This window comes from Rhamphochromis longiceps, linkage group LG16 (genome assembly GCF_057381845.1).
Source record: "Rhamphochromis longiceps isolate RC_006_pf linkage group LG16, R_longiceps_female_GT1.1, whole genome shotgun sequence".
NCBI classification, from domain to species: Eukaryota; Metazoa; Chordata; class Actinopteri; order Cichliformes; family Cichlidae; genus Rhamphochromis; species Rhamphochromis longiceps.
This window is the reverse complement of record NC_140572.1, coordinates 35510272-35533197: the sequence shown is the minus strand read 5'-3', so window position 1 is coordinate 35533197 and position 22926 is coordinate 35510272. Positions and strand designations below refer to the sequence as shown.

Sequence of the window (22926 nt, the reverse complement as noted above, 5' to 3'; positions counted from 1 at the left end):
AAGGTCTACAGCTTCCTCTATAGAGTGTCGCTGTTGAAAAAGCACACACTTCATATGAAGGACTTGCTGTTGCTTTCTGAAAATTAGATCAAAGTGGTTTGACAAGCTCCATTACACTAAAACTGTCACATTTTACCCTTTGACACGTGGATTATATACCAGACCTTACTGGAAAGGAGCAATTGTACAGTGTGCCCGGATGCTCCAGTGAGCATATACAGCTGGCAGCAAAATGAAAAGAAACAAACAAAGATCCAAATTAGCTGAACCTGTCTTCATGAAGTCATATTTCTTCAAACAACGGTCCCTTCCTGATTATGTTTGTAGGGCAACATATATTACCCCAAAATAAATTTAAAAGATGAACAAAATCCATATAAAGAACCTGAGAATTGGTGTTGAAGAATGCAGAAACATGACTCCAAATAAATGCCGGTGTCACTTCACACACACACTCTGACTGCAATTTGTGAAACAGTCACGAAATGAATTTATTGATTGGTGTTCATGATTTTCCTTTTGGTTTGTGCAACAATTGCCACACAGTCTGAGAGATGTTTGCGATACACAAAATTATGTCTATTAGTTCATTCTTTTGGAAAAAAAGATCTCTGTGCTTATTTGGTGTTTTGAAAGAACAGAGTCCATAGTAGGAGGCAGAAGGTGTTGGCGGTGGCAAGAGTTACTCATTATTCCCTTATGTTTGAGTCCCACAGAGGACCAGTGGTTTTTATGTTTTTCTTGCTTTGTACAGAGAACCAAACAATAAAGTGGTTTTCATTCATTATTTGGTTATGATTAAGATTCATGTTGGCCTCGAAGCAAATACATCTTGAACAGTTTTACTGAAACACAGGAAAGAGAGAAGACTACAGAGCTGACTGAGTCTGCAGAGAAAAACACTGGCATAGTACTGTTGCACTGGAATAATGAGCAAGCGAAATACCATTAAAGCCTATTACAATTAGTTTCACAGTCCTAATCAATATCCTGTGTTTTACGCAGCATATTACTGCCAAACTGACCTTTTGCAGTCGTTGAGGTCTGCGTTGCTTGCTTAAAGTACAACAATTACTACTTGTTACAAACCTGGCTTTTCTTTTCACTCACCTGTCCCTCTCAGAGGCACAGAACTCTCTTCAAAAGTTAAATGCGTTAACTGCCCTGAAAAAATGATAACAAGAATGTGTGTTGACAAAGAAACAGATCATTTGGTGACTATTTGGTGTTTTTATCTTGAGAGCAGGTATGATTTTGCTGAATTACTCACTGTTTGGTAAAACAGCTGTCAGCCTCAGAGGTCAGAATATGTCAGGTTTGTGTTTGCGGCTTGATTCAGCTGCCCCCTGTGGCCAGTAAAAGTGTTTGCTCATTTTAATATTTCATATCTGTCTTTATTTATCAGCTTCTTGAGTCATTGTCATTCCCACCGCATCCCACGCAGGTGCAGGTGTCTGTGAAATAATCCCCTTTGTTGTTTTTTTTGTTTTTGCTTTTTTCATTGTGATGACCCAGAAGAACCCAAAAGTATCGAAGTTTCTGTATTTTGCATTTTGTTGTTTGTCGCAGATGGTCTTCAAGAAGCCCATCAGCAGAGGAAAAATGTAATGATCTTTAAGTAAGAATAAGGGGTTTATTTGTTTGCAAGCAACTGCAGCGTTCTCCTAATATCATGAAGTCAAACGTCTTCACAACTGTGACAGATCTTAACAGATACCCGCTTTGTTTGCTTTATGGGGCTTTTCCACGCGCGTGGCTTCCAATTTCCTCGGTTCAAAGGGTGATCGTTCTCAGCCTGACGCTGGACTTGACCGCTCCAGCAGATGCTGTGCACTTTCTTTCATGACCAAAAGCACGTCAATTACCAGCTCCATCCCGCCCCGCCCTGCGTGACAGCAGTATCCAAAAATATATGAATACTATTGAGGTCTCTGTGGATCGCCTGGAGGCAGAGACTCAGGAATAGCGTCAGTTTCGTTTCAAAGCGGAGCAATTATCCCAGGCCAGGCTGGACGAATCGATTCCTGCAGACACTAAATGCTCCTGGCCAATTATAAAGGCAGTGTGTCCTCCTTTATGCTGCTTATTCGTGGGGAAGCCATCAGCAAGCACCGGGACAAAGCCCGGACTACTTTGTTTTCTATCTTCATTCATTAAAAAAATCTTTTATTTTCTTCCCTTTGTTATCGCGTGTTTTTATATTTTGCCTTTTCCACCAGTTACCCGTTCTAATTGTTACTGAGGGGCGCCCCCTTCCTCCTCGCATCATGCTCCACGTGATCACAGCCAGCTGCTGCTGAGAAAGCGAGAGAGAAAGAGGGGGAGAGAGAAACACCAACTCGCCGCGACTCTGAACGCACCGCACATACAAACTAAATCGGGAGGACCGCTGCTCGTTTCACCCGTGGATACTATTACACAAGTGCCGTCGTCTCCAAATCCTGCCCGTGGGATACTCTGGCTTCATCCTCTCTGCTGTGCAGTTTTATCACCTCCTTTTATATCACCCTCCTTTTCTCCCCCTTTGCCATCTTTCTCCCCTCTCCTCATCTTTGAGCATCTTCTCCTGCTCGCAAGTCTTCTCGCTTGCGTCGCTAACTTTTTTCCTCCATCCCACACGCCTCCTCCATCGCCCACCAACCCCTCGGCAGTGCCCCCACTAGACCTCTTTTTCTCCTTCTCGCACTCTCGCTTGGATCGGGCGGAACCTATTTGGCCGGTCTACACGGGGCACTGCTACATGGGGCGCACGGTCTCGCTCGGAAAATGTTCTGCTGTAGGTCTCTAGGCGCCCCGCTGAACCTGTTGGGATTGGAGTTGTCGGTGCGCGTCTGCGTCTCTTTCCCACCTCGCTTGTGCGGTCGGGGCCAGTGAGAGATGGGTCTGTCCGTGGCGGCTCAGGCACCTCTCGAGGAGCCCAGACGACTGCGCCGGTGGAGCGGGACAGCGGGGGGCTGGCTCAGGATCACACTCGTCTCGTTTCTCGCCACTTTACCTGTGGAGCAGCTGCGCGCCTTCCCTTCCTCCCTCAGCGACTGCCAGACGCCGACCGGCTGGAACTGCTCCGGTGAGAGTCATTTTATTCAATAGCAGCCTCGCTCCAGGTTGTGTGCAGTAAATATCTAGACGCACATCGAAGTTAAACTCATGTGAGACTAGTGTTAGATCCCCGAGACTGAGCAGCACGACCAGATCAAAGTTTAGGAGTGCGCTTGCAACAGACGCCTCATTCTCCTCGCTGTAGTTTTGTGATTGTGTCCTGTTAGCATGCCCGGGGTCGGTGCTGGAGCCGTGGAGCACTCTGGCTGCAGATACCGACTGCAAAAGCCCGACGATGAGGGGATGCAGAGTTTTGGAGGGGGTTTGCTTGATGTGCATTTAGCCTCGCTGAGTTCGCCTCGGAGCTTGACAGCAAAGCATGCAGCGGCGATCATGTCACCGGGCAGGCGAGCGGGAGGGTCGATGATTTCGATCCGACACGAAGTGGAAGCAGCGACATTAAGGATCATTTTAACGAGAAATAGAGCGGGCGGGGAGGAGTTGGGGTCTGTGGGAAGCTTGTCCACGGAATAAGGCGGCGTGCGCCACAGTAACATCAACACGGTTAGTTTGAGGTCGCAGAAATTCCGTTTGAGTTCAAACGGGCTTCTTTCGTGTTATCTGCCAGTAACCCGAAGCAAAAACACATTCTAGTCAACGCTAGGGTGTTTTATCGCGCTCAGATTGACCATTAACTTTAACCCAGCAAATCGATCGCAGCAGGAAATTACAGCCTAGTTTTATGGGCTTATTTGGCAGGCAAATTGTTTAATTAATTGACACCTTTAAATAAAAAAAAAAATGCTGTCGTTTCTTTAACAGACCACTGAGCTATAAACTTGTTTTCTCCCTTTGGTGCCCAAAACGATAAAAGAAGCGGAGCGGGCTGCAGAGCGCAGCGCCTCGCCTCCCTTTGTAAATCAGCCGACTGTGCCGCCATAAATTTCCCCTGTCGCCTGTCTAAGTCTGAACCCTTAAAATAGCCCTAAGCCGGTTCCACACACTCATGGGCAGTAGCAGTATTGATATTATAGCTCATAACAGCCAGACATCAATATGAGAGTTATGACTGCTGTTTGCTGCTTGAAAAAAGGAGTATCAGTGTAGCCTGCTTGGATGACGTCTCAATAAAAAGAAAGGGGAAGTCATTTATGACAAAGAGCATAACTGATGCACATGTGACATGTAGGAATGATATTAAGAAATGCTACATGACAGATCTATATTTGATTCTACAAACTAGACTGCCAACCAGAAAGGGGGATGTCTAATTTGGATATCAAAGTTTTAAAAATGAATTTGATTATGATAATGGGCGGATTAAGTCAGACTTAATTAAGTACACGCAAAGAAGAAGCGATTGAACTCTATCGTATTACTGTAACCTGTCGAAGGTTGCTGTCTTTATTCTAAGCATCTCTGGTATTCATAGGGTTGAGACCAAAACCGTGATGCAAACAACCGCAACATCAGACCGTGATTCTATCTTCCTGTACCGTGATACCCATGTTGAAGTGCTAATGTTGAAGGATCACTGAGGTAATGAATGAACTGGAAATACATGAGGATAATTTTATGTCATTGATCCACTAATGACAAGCGATCAGGTGTGTGGTACAAGGAATTTTTTCCCCTTGTTTTTGTTTTATTATTCATCCTGTAATGAAAAGCCCAGGTATCAAGTGAAGCCGTGGCCCAAGAATCTACAGTACATGCAGATGAAGTCATGAATGAGTTCATCTGAACAGTACTCTCCTCTGATTCAGGCCGATAATTGATCATATCTTTATTCAGATTACTGCATTGTAACCTACTGGAGGCTGGTTTTGTGCCGCCGCTGTTGATGGTGGTGATCAGCACGTAATCACTGATAATGGTACACATCCTGTCCCAATACACACTCGCCTGCCTCCCCACTTCCTGACATACTCTCATCTGCATTTCAGCGAAAGCTTTTATCCTGCACGCCTTGAGGAGGTTTAAGTGCATATGATAGAACAATGGACAGGCACTCACATGCACCCAGCATCAGTTACAATTAATAGAGCACAACAAGTGACATGTAGTCCACCGTGAAAAGATAAGACCCTTTGAAAGATAATAAAAATAAGATAATGATATTAATAAACCCGCAGTAATGGCACAGGGCTTAATTATCCACTTCTTCCTAACAACACCACCAATGTGTGACAGTTTGCAGCGCAGGGAGAATGGCACTGACTGAAAAACAGTTTGGTGATGAGCCCAATGTCACTTCAGTGCTAAGAAACAGATAATTATGGGCAGTAGTATCAAGAAAACGAGTTGCCAGTTTCAACAGCGTCGCCTTTGAAAAAGCAATGAATTCGATTTTGTTTTATGGAATAAAAGGGAGTTAGAAAAAACTTGGTTTGACAAAGACTGCCATTCTGTTTGGCTTGCATCTGTTAATGGCTTGAGGAACTGCCAGCGAGGAGGCAGAACAGCTCAATCTCAATCCTAGAAGGGCACCAAGTGAATGTTTGAGTGCGAGTACAGACATAAAATTGTTCTTCAAATCCCTCGTGTCATCTTGTACTAGGTAGTATTTGTGTAAAGATTTGAATGTACGAGTTGTGGCTCTGTGAAGCTGCAGCAGAAAGAAATGTTTTCCACACTTCTTAAGGTCCTATATAGTATATATTTCTTTAATTAATTATATTTGAGTTAGGCGCGTGGGAAGCTATAATCATTGCATACATTATGTGCCAAGATTTTTAAAAGGGATAACTGAGCTGTGAAATGTTTTTTAACACTTGCCACCATATTGATGGAGTAATGTTACAGAAAATGAAGAATTTGACATGTTGACACATCACAATAGGTTAGGAACAGTACAGTTATAAAGTTAACGAGTGCTGAATTCCATTTAGCTGCTTCAGTTTCTGATGCTGTGCATGTATTGTGCAGACTCCTTGTCACACTGTTATGACTTTCTAGGACACCTGAGTGTAACTGCATCATTGTTAACGTAATTAAAAACACATGATTTTTTTCCTGCCATGACAAGTCATAATGACTGCTATAAAAAGGGCCCATTTGATCTGCGAGTTGGTCGATTTTCTATTGATTTGTGTTTATACTTGTTGCTGCATCATTATTTGTCCAGTAAAAGGTTATCATTTTCAGGATGTAGAATTAAGGGATTCATTAAAAGCCATAAGAGAAAAGAGGGGATGCTTATTTTTCTTTATTGGTGTTTGTGTCACTTCATGATGACGCATGAAGTAGTTGTGGCATTCAACAGGGTTCAGTGCCAATACTTTTTACCCTCGACATCCTTCATCTAGGCAATATTATCAGAAAACAAGCAGTCATATGTAAAGAACACCAAGGTATTTCTAAATTTAAGTGAAACAAATTAGCTAAAATACCAGCACCTATTAAAGACATAAAGGCCCACATGGCATGTAATTTTCTGTCTGTGAAGTTAGACCTGAATTTGGCCCTACTTGCTATTGTAGACAGACTTAAACATAAGAAAAGAGTAGCAATGACAAACAGACCATGATATGTCGATTAAAATTCAACATCTTATAGTATGATGTATTTGGTAATAACAAGTGAAAAAGAGTTAACAAGGTGAAGAGGGTGGTTTTAGATGTGAACTTGTTGTTTCACTTGGGGGCGTAGGATATGTGGAATATTCACTAGAGACTAAATGTCAGATATGTTAGGACTTGGACGTGGCTTTTGTTACTTTATAGTCATTTTTCCCTTGTAAAGGTCCTTTATCTAACAAATGAAACACACCCGTCTCGTGTTTAGTATCGTCAAAATCAGGAACATCTAGTTCCTAGATAGTAGCTTGCTGGACACGGACCTTAAGTTGCACAATTTATTGCTGCCTGATCCTGTGATGATGTCGATCAGTGCAACAAGTACATTGAGTTTTAAGATCCTAAAAGGCTCCCTATAGCCAAACTGAAGGCTCGCCCCACCTGTCATTTAATATTGCCTTAACACTACAGTAATGTGTTAATGTTACTACTGTCATGTTGGGACTCTTTGAAACACATTTCTGTACAGATTTGTGCTGGGTAAAATTCTTTCCGGTGACAATTCACCTGCATGCACTCAAAAACTGCTGCTTTATCCAAGATGTCATACTCATCCAACGCAGTTAACTATATAATTAGAATTTTGTGTAATTATCTCAATCAAACCTGCGATTTTTGGGCTTGTATTGCTTTAAACAAGCAAGTAACGTCTGTGTTATATACCGACTGCACATCAGCTGGCTGATAGACATCCTTAACAGATGTACTTGCAGACTTTTACACACGATCAGCTCAAAGCTTTTGGCTGTATTTGGTCATATTAAAACAAGTAGTAGAACAATGCATTCATAGGTTGCTGAAAGGAATTCAGTCCAATTCAGTTTTATCTTTATCACACATTTCTACTGTAATAATAAACTGTATGAATGACTGCTCACAATTTAATTATACCTTACATCTCCTGTGGGGACATTTCTGTGATAAAGACAATCTGTTCTTCACTGAGTACTTTGCTATTGTTAACTTTAAAAGTCCATGTGATGCTTTGAGACTTATAGTGACAGGGATAAGTGTAGAATATGCAAAGTCTTCTGCAAATCCCATCAAGTGGAGGGAATTTAAGAGCATTCAGGGGATAACTGGCCATTTGCTTTCGAGATCTGTCAAGACAGAAGTCAGACATACTTGCATGCAGGTTTACACCTCTGACAATAAACTGCAATGAGAGATGAATTTTGAGATAAGCAATGCTGGCTTGGTTTAATCGAACCAATCTGAAGTTGCTAATTGGTTCTATTAAAGTAGTGAAATGAAAGTTGGTCAACTAAGAATGCTTTATGTTTTACTTTATTTAAAAAAAATCTTGAAAATTTGTTTAAAGTTTCAGGATGTTTTCACACCTGCATGGTTTAGACCATTTAAAGCAAAGTCTAGTGTAATTTCCCTCCTTGTTGCAGTTTGTCTGTGCAAACTGAACACAGATCACACTCAAAAACATCTGCATCAACATCCTTTGGAGGAGCTGGTCTCAGTCCAGTTGCAAACAACCTCCAGAGCGGTTTGTTTATGACTAGAACGTGATCTTACCTCGCGCCAAGCAAGCTACCCGAAGTACACTGCAAGTTTGTGCTAAACATCTTCCCCTAGCTGCGTTATGTTTTGTATTCTGAGATGCAAAGAAGTACCATCGATGTGCAGAGTACACAAATTGTAACTGCTAGCTGTAAAATGAGCCGAGGTCTCAATAGTCCAGAACACAATACGTTCTTCCTGTATTTACGTTTGTTGCTCCTGCCACAGAAACATCTGGCCAGCAAGCAAACTGAATGCTGCAATGACAAATTTTGGATCACTTCAAGTTTTCTCTGTATAAAAAGAAACCAAACCACAAGAAAGAGCTACAAGTTTACAAACCCATCAGTTGCTTCAGACCAAACAAACTATGACTTGCTTTTGGTGTTCAGCGTTCAATAATCTGATATAAAAAGACTAAACTGTAACTTCCTCCCTCACAAACATGTGGAAAAAAACCTGTTGCAAAGTTATAAAAAAAAAAAAAGACCTCCAGTACGAGAAAGGTCAGGAGAAGATGTCTCACCACTGTGGTTGTTCAGCCTTCATTATTCATTTAGTCTGTTTAATTATTGATCAGCACAATGCTTAAAACCTGGGTGGAGAACTCTTCATTCTTCTTAGTGCATAGTTCTTAGTGCAGTGAAATTCCAGGTAGGTAGCAGGAGATGCATTTGGCTAACAAGTTCTCTCTTTTAGACAAGTAAGTGCTTCGCTTGGCATCTTAATCGTTAGCATATAAACATTACCTTCTCAATATTTGATGTTTGGCAGCTTGTTTTCGTTAATTATTCAGCTCACTGTAATCTCCTCCTGGAACGACAGGGCAGGAGCAGGAAGTATACGTTTTCCTGGACTCCGACACAGTGCAGCTTGGGCCGTGCACGGAACTTGTATCAGTCGTGTCCCATTTAAATTTGGTTGGGAATGAAGCACGAGAGCGTGCAGCACACTTAGCGACACATCCAAAGCAAACAATAACAGCTGGAATGATTTTATCATTGCATCTGTTTTCTGTTCTCTCCTTAAAGTTACCTTTGGTAAAGTTGGTGATGCTGGGTTTGGAGCAGGTCTATTTAAAGCTGTGGTTTTCACATTTTTATTGACTGACTGCATGTTTAGGGAGCCAACAAATCATTGAAGGCTATACGCAGCTACAGGAAATTGCTGCGCACAGGAAATTGCACACATCTGCACATTTCTGTTTATAATGTGTTATTTCAGAGTGGCAGTTTTGTTAGTAATTGTAGTTTTTTTTAAACAGTTTGTGAGGTGGTATTTATTTGCAGTAGTTATATGTTTCACTGTTAGGAAGGTTTAGTCTGCTGTGAGAAGCTGCAACATTAGCCCATTAGCAGCAATTTTAGAACCCTGGATTTAAAGTGTAAGGAAGAGAAGTGGTCCTAGCTTTTACAACCTGTGCTTTATGCAAAACATTAAATTAAAATTTTGGGGTAGGACCAGAATTACTCTAGCTCGCCTGCTGATTAATGAGCATTTGTTCTTGCTTGCTAACACATCTGATTTCTTTAGCTAAATGTCCTTAAGATTAGCTAACAGATAGCTAATTATCTGTTAATCAGTCGGTTACCAGATGTGACTAATACTAGACACTTTAATTTGGTCTTCATATCAGTTGGATGGTCTGCTACTGTTTATCAGATCTGCGCCAAGTGTTAGCCATAACAGTTCTGCACATCAACCAAGCACAAATAAATTATAACAACTTTAACCGCAAATCCAGGCCCACATTTCTTTTGTTATATTCAGGCCTTATGTGCTATTTACCACATGGGCCAATTAAGGGTGACATCCAGACTACACATGTTGAGTGCATAATTTCTTAGCCATGGTGCACATTTAATTTCAGCACTGTTTGCTATTTAACACTTGAGGGTTATATCTTTTTGTTTTTTAGTTGTTTGCCAGATCCATCTATCCATCCATCCATCCAGGCATATATGTTGCGGGTATGAAAACAAAAAGAAAGGAAAAAAAGAAAAATGCTTGGGGTCATATAAAATTATAAAATGGAATCATCATTTGTCCAGTACACAAGCTGGGCCTTTGTTGCTTGCAATACTCAAATAAATGAAGCATAGTCTGCCTCACAGCTGAGCAGACAGTAATGTGGAGTCAAGTAGCACTTTTGCAGTAAGCTTTTAAAATTTCCAAAAATACATTGCTGGAAAGGTAATTAACAGGTCCCCAATTTTCAGTATAACTCTGACATGTAAAGAATCCACTGGTATTTTTTCTTTTACTCCCTAAATGTGTTCGGTTCAAATACGTAACTTCGTCAATGTCAAAACTAGTTTCAGAATTCATATTTTTTGATCAAACTTGTCCTCTTGAGCTTGGCCAAACCAGGTATGTGAGGTATTGTTCTGAGGATTCAGTTTTATCCATTTGATCTGATCTTATTCAGAACATCTGGATAAGCCATAAAATTACTTTACTTTACCCCTGTTCATGTTTGCCGCAAAGCAGCAGGAAGCCAGCCAACTCAACAGGAATCCTGGTTACGACTGGTTTAATGTGCTTATGGAGGGAGGACATTTACGAAAGATGTGTAGCTTTCATTTGAAAGAAAATTAGGCGATATCTTGTATTCAGTCATTCTTGATACATATACATTTTTTACAAAGTTTTTATGAGGTAAAGTATGTCACAGAAATGTTTCTGAAGTCTGTATGAACTTCATTAAACCAATCTCACATTAGTAAAATAGAAATTCAACCTAAATGTTCTGTAAGCTACTGACTTTGAATAACATATTAGGCAATTACAATTATAATAATCCCACAGCATGTTACAATATGTTTAGCTAATATCCACTGACTGAACATGTAGGTACTTGTACGGGATACTGACAACATTTTTAGTTGATAACAGTAATGCTTATCACTGTAATCCTGTTTCAGGTCCCTTAAAATGGATACATTTCAAACTTCCAACACCTCTATTTTTTTTATGTTTGCCAAACATGTGGGGTTGAATTTTTGAATTCAAAGCCGCTGCCACACAAGAGAATCTGAAATCAGATTGCACCAAAAGGCAAAATGGTTTTATGATTAAAAAACAAAGGTGATGAATACTAACCTGTTGATTCTGTGTCATTTATTATTGTGTAAACAAAGACATTTTTCAAGTTGTACCACCGCAGTAAATACCACTTGTAGGCAATCATTCTCAAATGACTGAGATTGGTGCCGTTTTTCCCTGCAGTCTAAACCCTTTTGGCCCCAGTGTCTCTGAAGATGTAAGAGAAGCAAGTATAAAACATAACATAATTTATGTCACATGATGATTGTTTTTCAGACATTTACAGCTATTACAAAAGCTGTGCCACTCGCATCCTTGTAAACAGTTCACAGGAACAATCGTCTTTGATTCCAGTAGACAAAGCATCTTCATCTGCAAGTCTTGATTGCACTGTTGTTCATAAGATGATAAGAATGTCTCCAGCAGTAATGAATCCCTGTGAGTTATTGTTTACAAGTGATAGATGTATTCCTCTTGCTTCCTGGCTCCTGGGGATGTCCAAGCTTCGCATCTGTTTCTCGGTAAAGAAGACAGTTTAATGACTTGTGGAGGAGTCACTTTTTTTTTCATTTAAAATCGAGTTTCTGCTTTTTCCCCACCTTTGTTTTCCATAAGCCTGTTGCCCAGAGAACCTTGAAAAAGAGCTAAAATATCAAACTATGAAATTTGTAGCTTGGACTGATTTGACACACACAGATTCACGCTCACACACAAAAACATTTCCAATCTTTCAAAGACTTTACTAGCTGGCTTGAAAATGATCTGATATTTTCCAGTCATTTGTATGCACGTAGCCAGTTGTATGATTGTCATCCTAACAATGCTTCTCTCCAGTGAGTATCATCAACATGCCAGTTGCCTGGGTGCCAATTTTAATTATTATTTTTTTTGTGTGTGGTTTTCCAGACTGTCTTGTATGGCCCTCTTCAGGCTGAGGGCTTTGTTTCATCCGTGCACTCCAAGCTTGGAGACCTCTCATACCACTGTTCTTGGCTCAGTGATTGTATGTTTTCACAGAGAGCTTACACTTATGGTCATTCAGGACCTTGGCAAATAGCAGGTTCGTTTTAGCATGGACTTCTATTCCATGGGGTATTATTGCCTGATAGGTTGTTCTATGCCAAGAAGGGCTTTTCGAAGTGGAGAAGGTCATTGGTTATGACAGGTTACAGGAGATACTGTGTCTAAGTGTCCATTATAATAAGATATCTATGAATAGAAAATAGCTTTGTAAGATATCTTGCCTGTAACATCCACAGACAGCCAGGCATTATGATGTGTATGAATATCACACGTGCCATTTCACATGATAACTTTTTGCTGTTTTGTGAGATGAACAAGGCTGGCTCCTTACCTTTAATGCAATGTCATGATAGCACGTTGGCAGTTTTGTGGTTGATAATGTTTTTTTGTTTTTTTTTGCATACGTTTAGTTTACGCCTGTAAGTTCAGTGTACAATGTTGCATTTAATGGAATCTAGTCAAATGACATTTACTTGATTTGGATACATTCACTTGATACCGAGCATCTTTTCCCTAATGATTAGATATTTGTCCAGTCCAGAGAATTTAAAAAAAGAGTTTATTTTAGTAATGTGTAGATTTCATCGTTTAAATTGTGTATTTCTTAATGTAGAGTTTGCTTGATTAACTTTTTTGGGGCTGATCGTAAAAGCCAGGCTAAATGAAAGTCAGAACACTCACTGATAGTGTAATGTGCTCCCTGTAGGATGGTGTGGTAATAAAGAATATCTCTGTGAGAAAAGTTAAACACCCAATTAGGAGGGGTTTTTTCATGCTCTAATTGTTTGATTAAATAAGGTTGATTAAAATAACCTAAAATTAAATTTTATTGCTCTTAAGAGACATTTGATCCCAAAGAAATGTGCATTTTCCCTGGGGCTTTCATAATGGTCGCAGATAAAAGAATATGTATGTGTTTTAATCGTTGTTTAAACCTAAATACTCAGCATCTTCATCGTATACTTGCTTCATCTGTGTCTCGTGTTTAAAAGAAAGAAATAGATAAAACGTCACTCGCCTATTTGCTTTTCCCTTAAGGCTGCAAAGTATAAACTGAGACATAAAAGAACAAAACCCACACTGTTCGTCTTTGAACATCAAAGATGAATCCGTTTGATGTTCATATTTAGCTCCAAATTCCAATTTTGCCATGCCTTGTGGACCTTCTAACTATGTTTTTCTTTTTAATGGTTAATTAAATATTTTAAAAATGCTTGCTAAAAGACACTGAACTGCATCTTTTCTCCAGGTTTTAGTCGTGTATATAATGTGCTGTACCTAAATACTGTCATTCCACTAATCTATACTGCGTATGCAGTTCGTGGGAACTTTAGTTGAACTGGTTTCCTTCCTTCTGAAAAGGTTTAGATTTATTTTCTTATTGTTAACTATCATGGGAATTCAAAACCACCAACTTCACGCTTTGGATGAAAATAGTCTGCTGCTTAAAATTACATCCTAAAAATTGACAATATCATATTAATTATTTATATTAGTCTGCTTTTTGTTATTTTGTTTTTCTGCCTTCTGTGTGCACCTATGGACTGATAAATGGCCAAATGACATGATACGACTGCCTCAGTGTTTGTATTTGATATTAAAAAAGTGTTGTGTTCTCATCAGAAAAACAGTTATTTTGGCCGAAGTCATGAAATCTCCAATCACAGTCTTTTTGTCCTGTTTGGGTGGAGTGGAAACCAGCTGTTCATGCAACCTTTTAAATGGAAACAGTGAAATAATGTGAAAAATGTACAGAGGTCTATTGTTCATTCATCTGGTGTGATGTCATGTGATTCATGACTCTAGATTTAGCATGCACTCTATATTAACTCTGCTTTTGGTCTCTAACAACTGCTCTGTTGATGTTCAGTACTCACCAGGAAGGGTACAGCAAATTATTAAAGCTTAACCTGACTGTTGTGGCTGAAAACAGTGTTAGGACCTCACTCTTTGCAGAGGGAGGATTAATATTAATTTAGTAATTAATATTAATAAAATAGCTGGATATTTTGCTAGAAAACACATTATAATTTCTTGAGAAAAAAACATGTATACACGAGTAATATAGTAGATTGGACTTTAAGGGTTAAATGCAAATCCTTAGAGCAGGGGTCGGCAACCTGCGGCTCTTTAGTCCTTATACTGCGGCTCTGCGTGGTTTGGGAAAATAAATTACAAGTATTTAGCTGAAGTGTATTTTTTTTGTATTAGTTCTTTTTAAACTTGTAGTTCTAAATTGAAAGATTGTGATATTGAAATATAAAAATAAAATTATATTTTATTATTTTTCGTCGCTCAAAATAAGCGTCACACTCGCGGAAGCCGGTACACTCGCCGAAACGCCATGCATTTACCGAGACTTTAGACCCCAGGTAGGCCAATTATGGATCTTCGGATCCACATTATGTCAGCAACTATTCTCCACCGTGAACTATGTTAAAAACAAACACCGCTCCCGCCTCACAGATGACAGCTTACAGTCCTGCGTAAAGATGAAAGTGACTTAATTGTGTAATAAATAAATAAATACATAAATATTTATGCAGAATTTTGCAAATATTTATTTTTCATTTTTTTAGTAGCATAGTGCTTTTTTCCAATTTAAAATTCAGGTCAAGGCTCTGCTATGCTCCAAAAGCCCAAAGGCCATATAAGGCTGGCGGTTCACAACAGTTTTTCTTTGCTACATGGATCATTTTAGTTCAGCTAGGTGTCTTTCCTTTTTGTTATGTTTCTTTAAGTGTTCAAAATGTGTTCATTACATAAATATAATGTAGTTTTCTCTGTAGCACTTCATGGATTTCATAAGCAACACACTTTAGTTGTTCACACAAAGCATAAAGGTAGAAAAAACAATATATACAGTGTTATCTTCATTTTAGATGCCACAAAGTATTTGCGGCTCCCAGTGTTTTCTTTTGCGTGGAAACTGGGTCCAAATGGCTCTTTGGGTGTTAAAGGTTGCTGACCCCTGGCTTAGAGCAATAGAAAGCAGCCTGTCAGTCATGAATGCAATTTCATTTTGCATATAAGACAATTTACTGACATGTCTGTGATATGCCATGTCTAATATATTCACTGATTCATGATGATGTAAAACAATTTATAGCTGAATAAGGATGATAGGCATGTCAATATAAACGTAAATAAAAAAATCTTCTGTAGTGAGACTACAGTCTGACCTGGGCATCATGGCCATGTTTATATAATTTAAGCCATTTGGTTCATAAATATTCTCAGCAAAAAGTTCTCAGATTGGTTTGTCTGACAAATGTCTTAAGCTATAGAATTTTATTCAGTGATCTTAAAAAAAAAAAGGTCAGTTTTTCAACTTTTAACTTGGAATGCATTAAAATAATCTTTGTGCAAATAGATACTGCACGATTGCCGGGTTTATGTCAGCTGGAATTTGGTGGAATACACTTTAAATGTATTTTGGAAAAAGCCTTCATGCACATGTTACGGTCTTTGTGCACGTGGCCTTTTTTTAAAGCAATCACTTCAGGTAAGCTAACAGCCCTGAGCTCAGTCTACAGTCTCAGGCCCATGTGACTCGCTGATTTGATTCAGAAAGCTATGTTGGAGTCATTTGAGCTCCCTAACGCAGCCTGAATCGGATCACAGCCCAGTTTTGCCTCTGCTGGACAACGCCCCAGGAGTTAGTCTTGTTGTACACAAACAAATATTAAAGAGAAATAAATGGGTGGAGAAACAGAACAAATATGTTGTGTAGGACACAAAATTATACGCCATGACCTCAGTAATGAACCTAAATGTCACCTCTATTAAACATCTGAGTGCTTTCTAAAACGATGTATTAAAGAGCACTATCTACCATTCAATATCTCCAGCATCATCAGAACATCATGTAATATACCATCAACAAAAAATCTTTTGTTCACCTTTCAGCAGCGACTACTGCTTTTTCATTTGATCATTCTGGCAGCTAAGGAGAAGGATTGCACTAGCATTGTGTTTTTGCACAGTAGACCTATGTTCCAGGAGTGCAGCGTGCTGAGGGAGATATGACTAATGGCAGAGGTTCATTAGAAACGACCCTGAATGGGTTTCAGGTTAGAGTTGCTTGAAGGCTCGACAGAAAAGCACTTAGTCACTGTTGTCTCTTGTTGGCTTTGGTCCTCCAGGTTCCGATGACCGGGACACAGACCTGTTCTTGTGCGACACCAACACATGCAAGTTTGATGGGGAATGTCTAAGAATCGGGAACATGGTGACATGCATTTGCGATTTCAAGGTAAGATGTGACGTTTCTGTTACTGTTTCATTGTGTCTTTTTACTACAACGTTTTTCCTTTTGGTGTTAAATGTCTCTCTGCTAACCCGCCCCTGTCTTTATTAAAAGTTCATTCATGGTATCTATAACAATAAATGTAAGGCGGAGGTTTGATTTAATTGTATTATTTATACATTTGAAGAATTGTAATAGTGTCTGCCTTTCCAGCTTTTCCAAAATGTTGCCAATATTTATGCTAACATACAGAATAGTTAGCACATCTGCTAACTAGCTTACTACATATTTCATGCTATATTTTTTTCAGGGATTGTGCCCATTAATTACCATATGTTGACACATGTTAGTTAACTTTCCACTTTTGTCCTTGTCCAGATGGTAGCCATTAAAACAGGCGCTAGTTTCAAGGTTATAGCATCGATGCTACAGTCACACAAGGGAAAACAGTGTTTATAGACTGTGGCACAAACAAAATAATTACAACTCTGTGCAATGAACTTTTAATCTCTTTGGATTTGAAATAGTTGCTTTTAACACAGGGACCAGGTCTGCAACCACTTGTGGTTAGTTGCTGTGTAAGAGACCAATAAAACAGCAGTAAGATGAATAAGATGAACCCAGTTATGGCAGTTATACGGAATGTGTTTGTGATGAAACAGCAATTAACTGTAGTAAATTAGCAAAAAATTGCATATCTGCTGCCTTCTGTACATGAGGACACTCACATTAAAAAGGAATTCACAGTAAAAGCTTAGAGCTGGCCAAAACCCTGTGGCAGATTGGCGAATAACAATTTTGTCCCAAGTAGTTTGCTGTTCTATTTTGTTGTTTTGTTTTTCTAGCATGACTGAGACATTACCTGGCTGGTGCAATCTATGTTAAATCTATGTTAATTTTGAGTATTCATTTTGTTACTGTGTGAATTTGTAGCACTTGAAGAAATGCTTCATTGGAACAAAATAAATAGTGTGCATGGTACACTATAATCCCTCAATCCAATTGCTGCATTTTATAAATGCACAAATGATCATTCTAAACATCTGATTAGTGTTATGTAAAATGATGATTACTAAGTGTCTGAAATCTCAGTTCAGTACAGCTGCAACAGTCGTGAAAACCAGGGCCCTTAGTCTAACCTCCTTTATTTTAATATATTCAACAGTCAAAGGCCAGGAGTGTGTGTGTTTTCTTGCTTTCAGCACAATAAATCTAAATGATTTGAGCATCAAATGCTGAAACTAATTAAAATTGCACTTGTATAAGTGTAAAAATGGCACGTATAAAGAAAAATAATAATGAAACACAGCAAAAAAAACACTTGTGTTATTGGAAATATACACCTATAATAACTTGAAAGTTAATCTGTGATGCGTCTGAAGAAAGAATTTAAAGATTTATAGAATCGATTGGATCGAAGTCCATTGTCTCTATTAGACGATATTAGGCCCAAGGGGAGGTGCTCGCATACCATGAGCCCAGTTTATAGCTTGCTCTGAAATTTGACATCGCTATCCTGGTATACTACACTCTCCACATTCATAAACAAGACTGTCACTGATGAGACCAAAGACTGAAAGGCCCTCGTTAACGGCATAAATCTAGGAAATTAGGCTGTTCTTGATAATGACTCATACTTAACTTTATGGCCAGACCTATAATAAAAAAGGAGCAAGCCAGTCAGCAGAGTATTGATTTTTGTATAACGTTTGCAAGCTTTGCCAATGAATATGCTATACAGAGCCCCTGATAATAGAAACCACTGGGATCTGAGGATGTGGCACGTGTTCTCATCTGTCGCTTTTATCAGAACGTCATCAGCGCGAGCAGGCACTAGGCAGGCTGACACTCGATTGGTCACCAGTTTTTATCTCAATTTCGTACTTCCCTGGGAGCAAACGTTAACAGAGGCCTGCAGATAAATGACATTACAGCTCCATTCCTCTTCAAGAGATCTCACACTGATACTGCTGTCGCTGTGCATTCAGGCGCTCTCTGTGCTCTCGGAAAAGAACAGGTCACACCACAATTTCTGCCTTAATACCATGAGTCAGAGGGCAACTTTCTATGCATCTTTGTTTTGTTTGTGTGGAGGAGTTCCTAATGTCAGTCTCTTTATTTCATCAGTCAACATAAACATGACCCCCCCTAGCCTAGCAGGCGATGCCATGCCCTGAAATAATCAGTCACTACTAATCACTGTCAAATAAATGGATCCAAGATTTTTCTCCTGTTGGCAGTTTGTTCAAGCTTTCAGAGGGGAACGTTGCATAAATTCTCATCTTGGATGGATTTCCTTTGTTCCAGAGGAATCTATGTGTGCACACATTCGCACACAAAAACCCCAAGCAAGAGACATGCAAGGGACTGTGAAGAGGAAGAGAGTTTGATGTGGTGGAATCAATGGACACTATTCATTGCCAAGATGCATTAGATTTGCCTCACACTGACTCTTTAAAGAACCAAGACTTTCTCTCGCTAACCCAAGTCAAACTGCTACACAGCAGCGTGCGCTCTTGTACCTGAAAATGAGTTACGTCTTGTCTTTGCTAATGCAATGCCCTGACTAATCACATAAAGTTTGCCGGTAATTCATCTCACAGCAGCTGCCGGGCAAAGCTATTGTTGCCGGTTTGGTTTTGTTAATGTCAGGTCACAGTGCTGATTCCCAAAGGGATCGTCCAGTCTAAAAGTATGTGCGCTCACGGCGATGTGAAATACTTCAACTCAAACTGTCCACTAAAGGGTAACTGGAACAATTTATTGTTCTTAGTAATGGTTCTTTTTAACAGAAAAGTTGGGAGTTGCTGGAAAAATATCCAATAACTAGACACAAAATTTGCATATAGCTGTTCTCAGACTCTGAAAGATATAAGACATCATGGAAGCAAATAAAGGAGCTTTAAATATAGGCAGGAATGTCTGGGGTTTTTTTTGTTGCTTTGTTATGTTTGATTACTGGGCTTTTTTCCCCAAAAAAAATAATTTAATGAATTTTCATTTTATTTATTTATTTTATTGTAGTAATTCCAACAGGAAACCACACTTTTGAGTCATCTATCCTAAACTGTCATGGCTAAAGATAAAAGATGGATGTGGCAGGTGATGCTGGAGTAGCCTACTGGGACCTTTGGGACTATTTCCCGTTTTAACTGTTAAGCAAATGAAATTAGATAAACATCAAGTTAATCTGCTCTAAAAGTAAGACTCATATTGCACCTTTTACAGCTTTGATATTGGAGCCTCTGGATGGATGCTATGACCTGAGGGAATCCCCCGCCTATATCACTAAAGTTGGTCTAGCACATAAAGAATTAGATCGGTCATTTTATCATTGATATTTTCTCTACAAAAGCTGGCAAGAGATTAGGAGTCTTTTAATTATTACTGAATCTCTCTCGTAAAACAAGAAATGCATCAGATAAACTCAAGTTTTGCATGTTAGGGCTATTTGTACAATTGAGTATAAGAAATGGCCAAAAATGGCATTAAAAATAAAAAATGCAGTCCTTGCAGTTAAAGGTTTTCATATATTTTTGAGCAAGTGATAACGAAATGTTCTGCTATGAATGAGGATCGTCAAGAAGTTAGTTAGCGAGGAGGACAGGACTGCCTGATAGAATACTGGGAAAATGTTTATGAACCACATTAACTGCACTTTCAAGTAGAAAAAAACACACAAACCCACAGAGAACATGATAAATGGATCCTGCATGAAATCCAGATGTTCATACGCTTCCCATGTTTACATTGTAGATTGGAAGAAATCTATCACGTAAATTCAAATAAGATTAAAGGCTATTGAGCCAAGTCATTCATATTTTTTTACAGCATTTCACATACATAAAGTCAAAGATACAAGCAGAATTATTAAATGAATAATTGATTAAAGTTGTTAAATCAATAGCCTGAAGGTATCCATGAAATTATACCTTCATCCTGACATTAATATCAATCAATACTGATGGATTTAATACTGGGGTGGAGGGTTTGTATAACTTAGTGTTGTTTAGGAGACTGATGAGAAACTAAAAGAAAAGTTTAAACTGAATTGTGCTGTCATTTATCCCGTTTTCTCCACCATAAAAATGGTTTGTAGCTTGAAGCTAGTGGCACATGATGCGTCTTAATGTATCAGCTCTTACATGTTCAATAGACTCTTAGAAAAATACAGGAATCAAATAAAGTGTTGTTGTTTTTTTTATATATCTGTAATCAGATAAAGTTAGAACAAAGTGCTACAGTGTTTGGTAGGTTAGAATAAAATAGCTCAAAGAATAATGAGTTTTTCCCCACACGGTGTAATTAGTAGTATAAGTGTGCATAGCATACCTTCATGAGTCTCTTCCAAACACAATAGCAAGGTTTTTGGGTCAAGAATGAATGCAGTAATTTTCTTCAGAGAAAGTTCAAAATCTGTCATAGCCTACAGCAGGAACAAATTCAGTAACAGTCATGCTCTTGTTCCTGCTGAAAACAGCATTAACATTATAGCTGCAGCTCTGTAACACAAGCTAACACTACTTAGCTTACACTTTTTGCATTTTGTTTAATTTTCTGCTGGATTCATGCATTTAATCGACAAAAGGTAATGATGGCAAATAATTTTTAATGGCAGCGAAATACTGGTACTTAGGTGCAAATTAGTGCAACAGGTCAATCAATTAATTTAATTTGTGTGAAGGAGAGTGAGTGTTTTAGGTAGCAGAGGAAGCTTTATTTATCTGCAGTGTAATTACACAATGAATTTGTCTCTCACGTTATAATTTAATAAATGTTTTTTATCAAAGTCAGTGAAATTACCACTAAATGTTTTCAGTGGCTTAGTGTATTAAACAAAATAAGATGACACTTTAAAGGCAAATGTCCTTTCAAAAACATTGGCGACACCAACGTTATCAATTACTGCTTATTAAGCCTGTGTTTATTCAGGTAAGTGAATCAGTAGAAGAATTTGGGAACAAGTTAAAAATAAAAAATGCAAATGCTAGAAAATTTAATCATTTTTACAAAAATTTGGAGTAAACAAAGTGTTGGCAAAATTCATGACCAAAGCATGTGATAGACTGTGTGCAAGCAAATCTTTGACAGAAATTCCTTTTGAAAGGCGTTCAAGTCTCAAAGGGCAGAGAGTTGGAAAGCACCGTGAGTAGATCCAGCAGCTCTGTTTATGAGTAAGATGTTACATTACAGCTGAATGTGAATGGAATATGTGTAAAATCATCCAAGCATCTCCCACCGAAGGTGTTGCAGATGAATGAGAGGCAGATGTTAACACAGCAGATGTAAGTAATGTGATGGGTCATTTATCTCGGGATTATGTACTACTCGAGGCTGATGACTACCAGCCCAGAGTCCTTGTAGTGTTCCAGGTAGGTCATGTTTAGTTTATGAAAGTTTCTGCAAATTGCCTGGCACCAGTAATACATTTCCTGAAGCAGTACACTGAAGGTTATTGCTGCTCTGGATAGTTTAGCCCTGTTATCTTGAGAAATACTTTTTTTTTTCTTTTTAAGAATCGAATCGCATAAAAGACTCTTGCAGGATTTTATCTGTGTGGCTGTTTATGAGTTTGACAGAGTGACATTCAACTAGAACTACAACATGAGTGACATGTTTCTGTTTGTCATCCTTTCAGTACAGTGTTCCGCTAGGGTTAGCTATAATGCAGTTCACCTTTCACGGCCTCGCTGTTTCACGTATTTATTTTTGTGCAATTTTGCGTGTTTTTTTTTTTCCAGCGCATTGTGTTCTGCTTTCTGATCGGCTGTAAACCACTGTCAATCAATCTCCTCCATGCCGTGTCTCCTGTACAGTGCAGAATGCGTTCAGTTTGTCAAATTTACATAAATCTTCGATCACTAGCAGTGTGACTCTGAAGTGCTGTATTGTATGTTTGTAAGTTTCACCCCCAACAAAAGCATCCATCCATCTTCTTCCGCTTTATCCGGGGCCAGGTCACGGGGGCAGCAGCCTAAGCAGAGAAGCCCAGACCTCCCTCTCCCCAGTCACCTCCTCTAGCTTATCCGAGGGAACACCAAGTCATTCCCAGGCCAGCCGAGAGATATCATTTCTCCAGCGTGTCCTGGGTCTGCTCCGGGGCTTCCTCCCGGTAGGACATCCCCGTAACACCTCACCCAGGAGGCACCCAGGAGGCATCCTTGTCAGTTGCCTGAACCACCTCTACTCTGAGCCCCTCCCGGATTTCCGCCGCTTGTATCCGTGATCTCGTTCGAACCAAGCTCTTGCAACGGATGTATAGGGATCGAATGGCCCGTAGCAATGGGCCAGACACCCCATACTCCCGCAGCACCTCCCACAGGACACCCCGAGGGACACGGTCGAATGCCTTCTCCAAGTCCACCGCCCAACAACGCTGCTGACTTCGACTGAGAAGTCAGCAGTGTGGTGGCACCCTTCACCTCTGGTGTCCACCATTTGGTTCGGGGATTACCACCACGACAGGCACCAACCATCTTG

At 39.4% G+C, this 22926-nt stretch overlaps 1 protein-coding gene across 1 annotated transcript in view; it reads left to right on the top strand.

The window, feature by feature from the left end:
* Positions 1–2033: 2033 nt before the first annotated feature.
* LOC146651574 (tomoregulin-2-like) overlaps positions 2034–22926 on the top strand; it is a 140984-nt gene continuing 120091 nt past the window's right edge. Inside the window, exons 1-2 of the mRNA XM_085384641.1 lie at positions 2034–3067; positions 16343–16452. Of these exons, the coding sequence (XP_085240767.1) occupies positions 2878–3067; positions 16343–16452 (300 nt within the window). The 5' untranslated portion in view covers positions 2034–2877. The remainder of the gene's footprint in view (positions 3068–16342; positions 16453–22926) is intronic.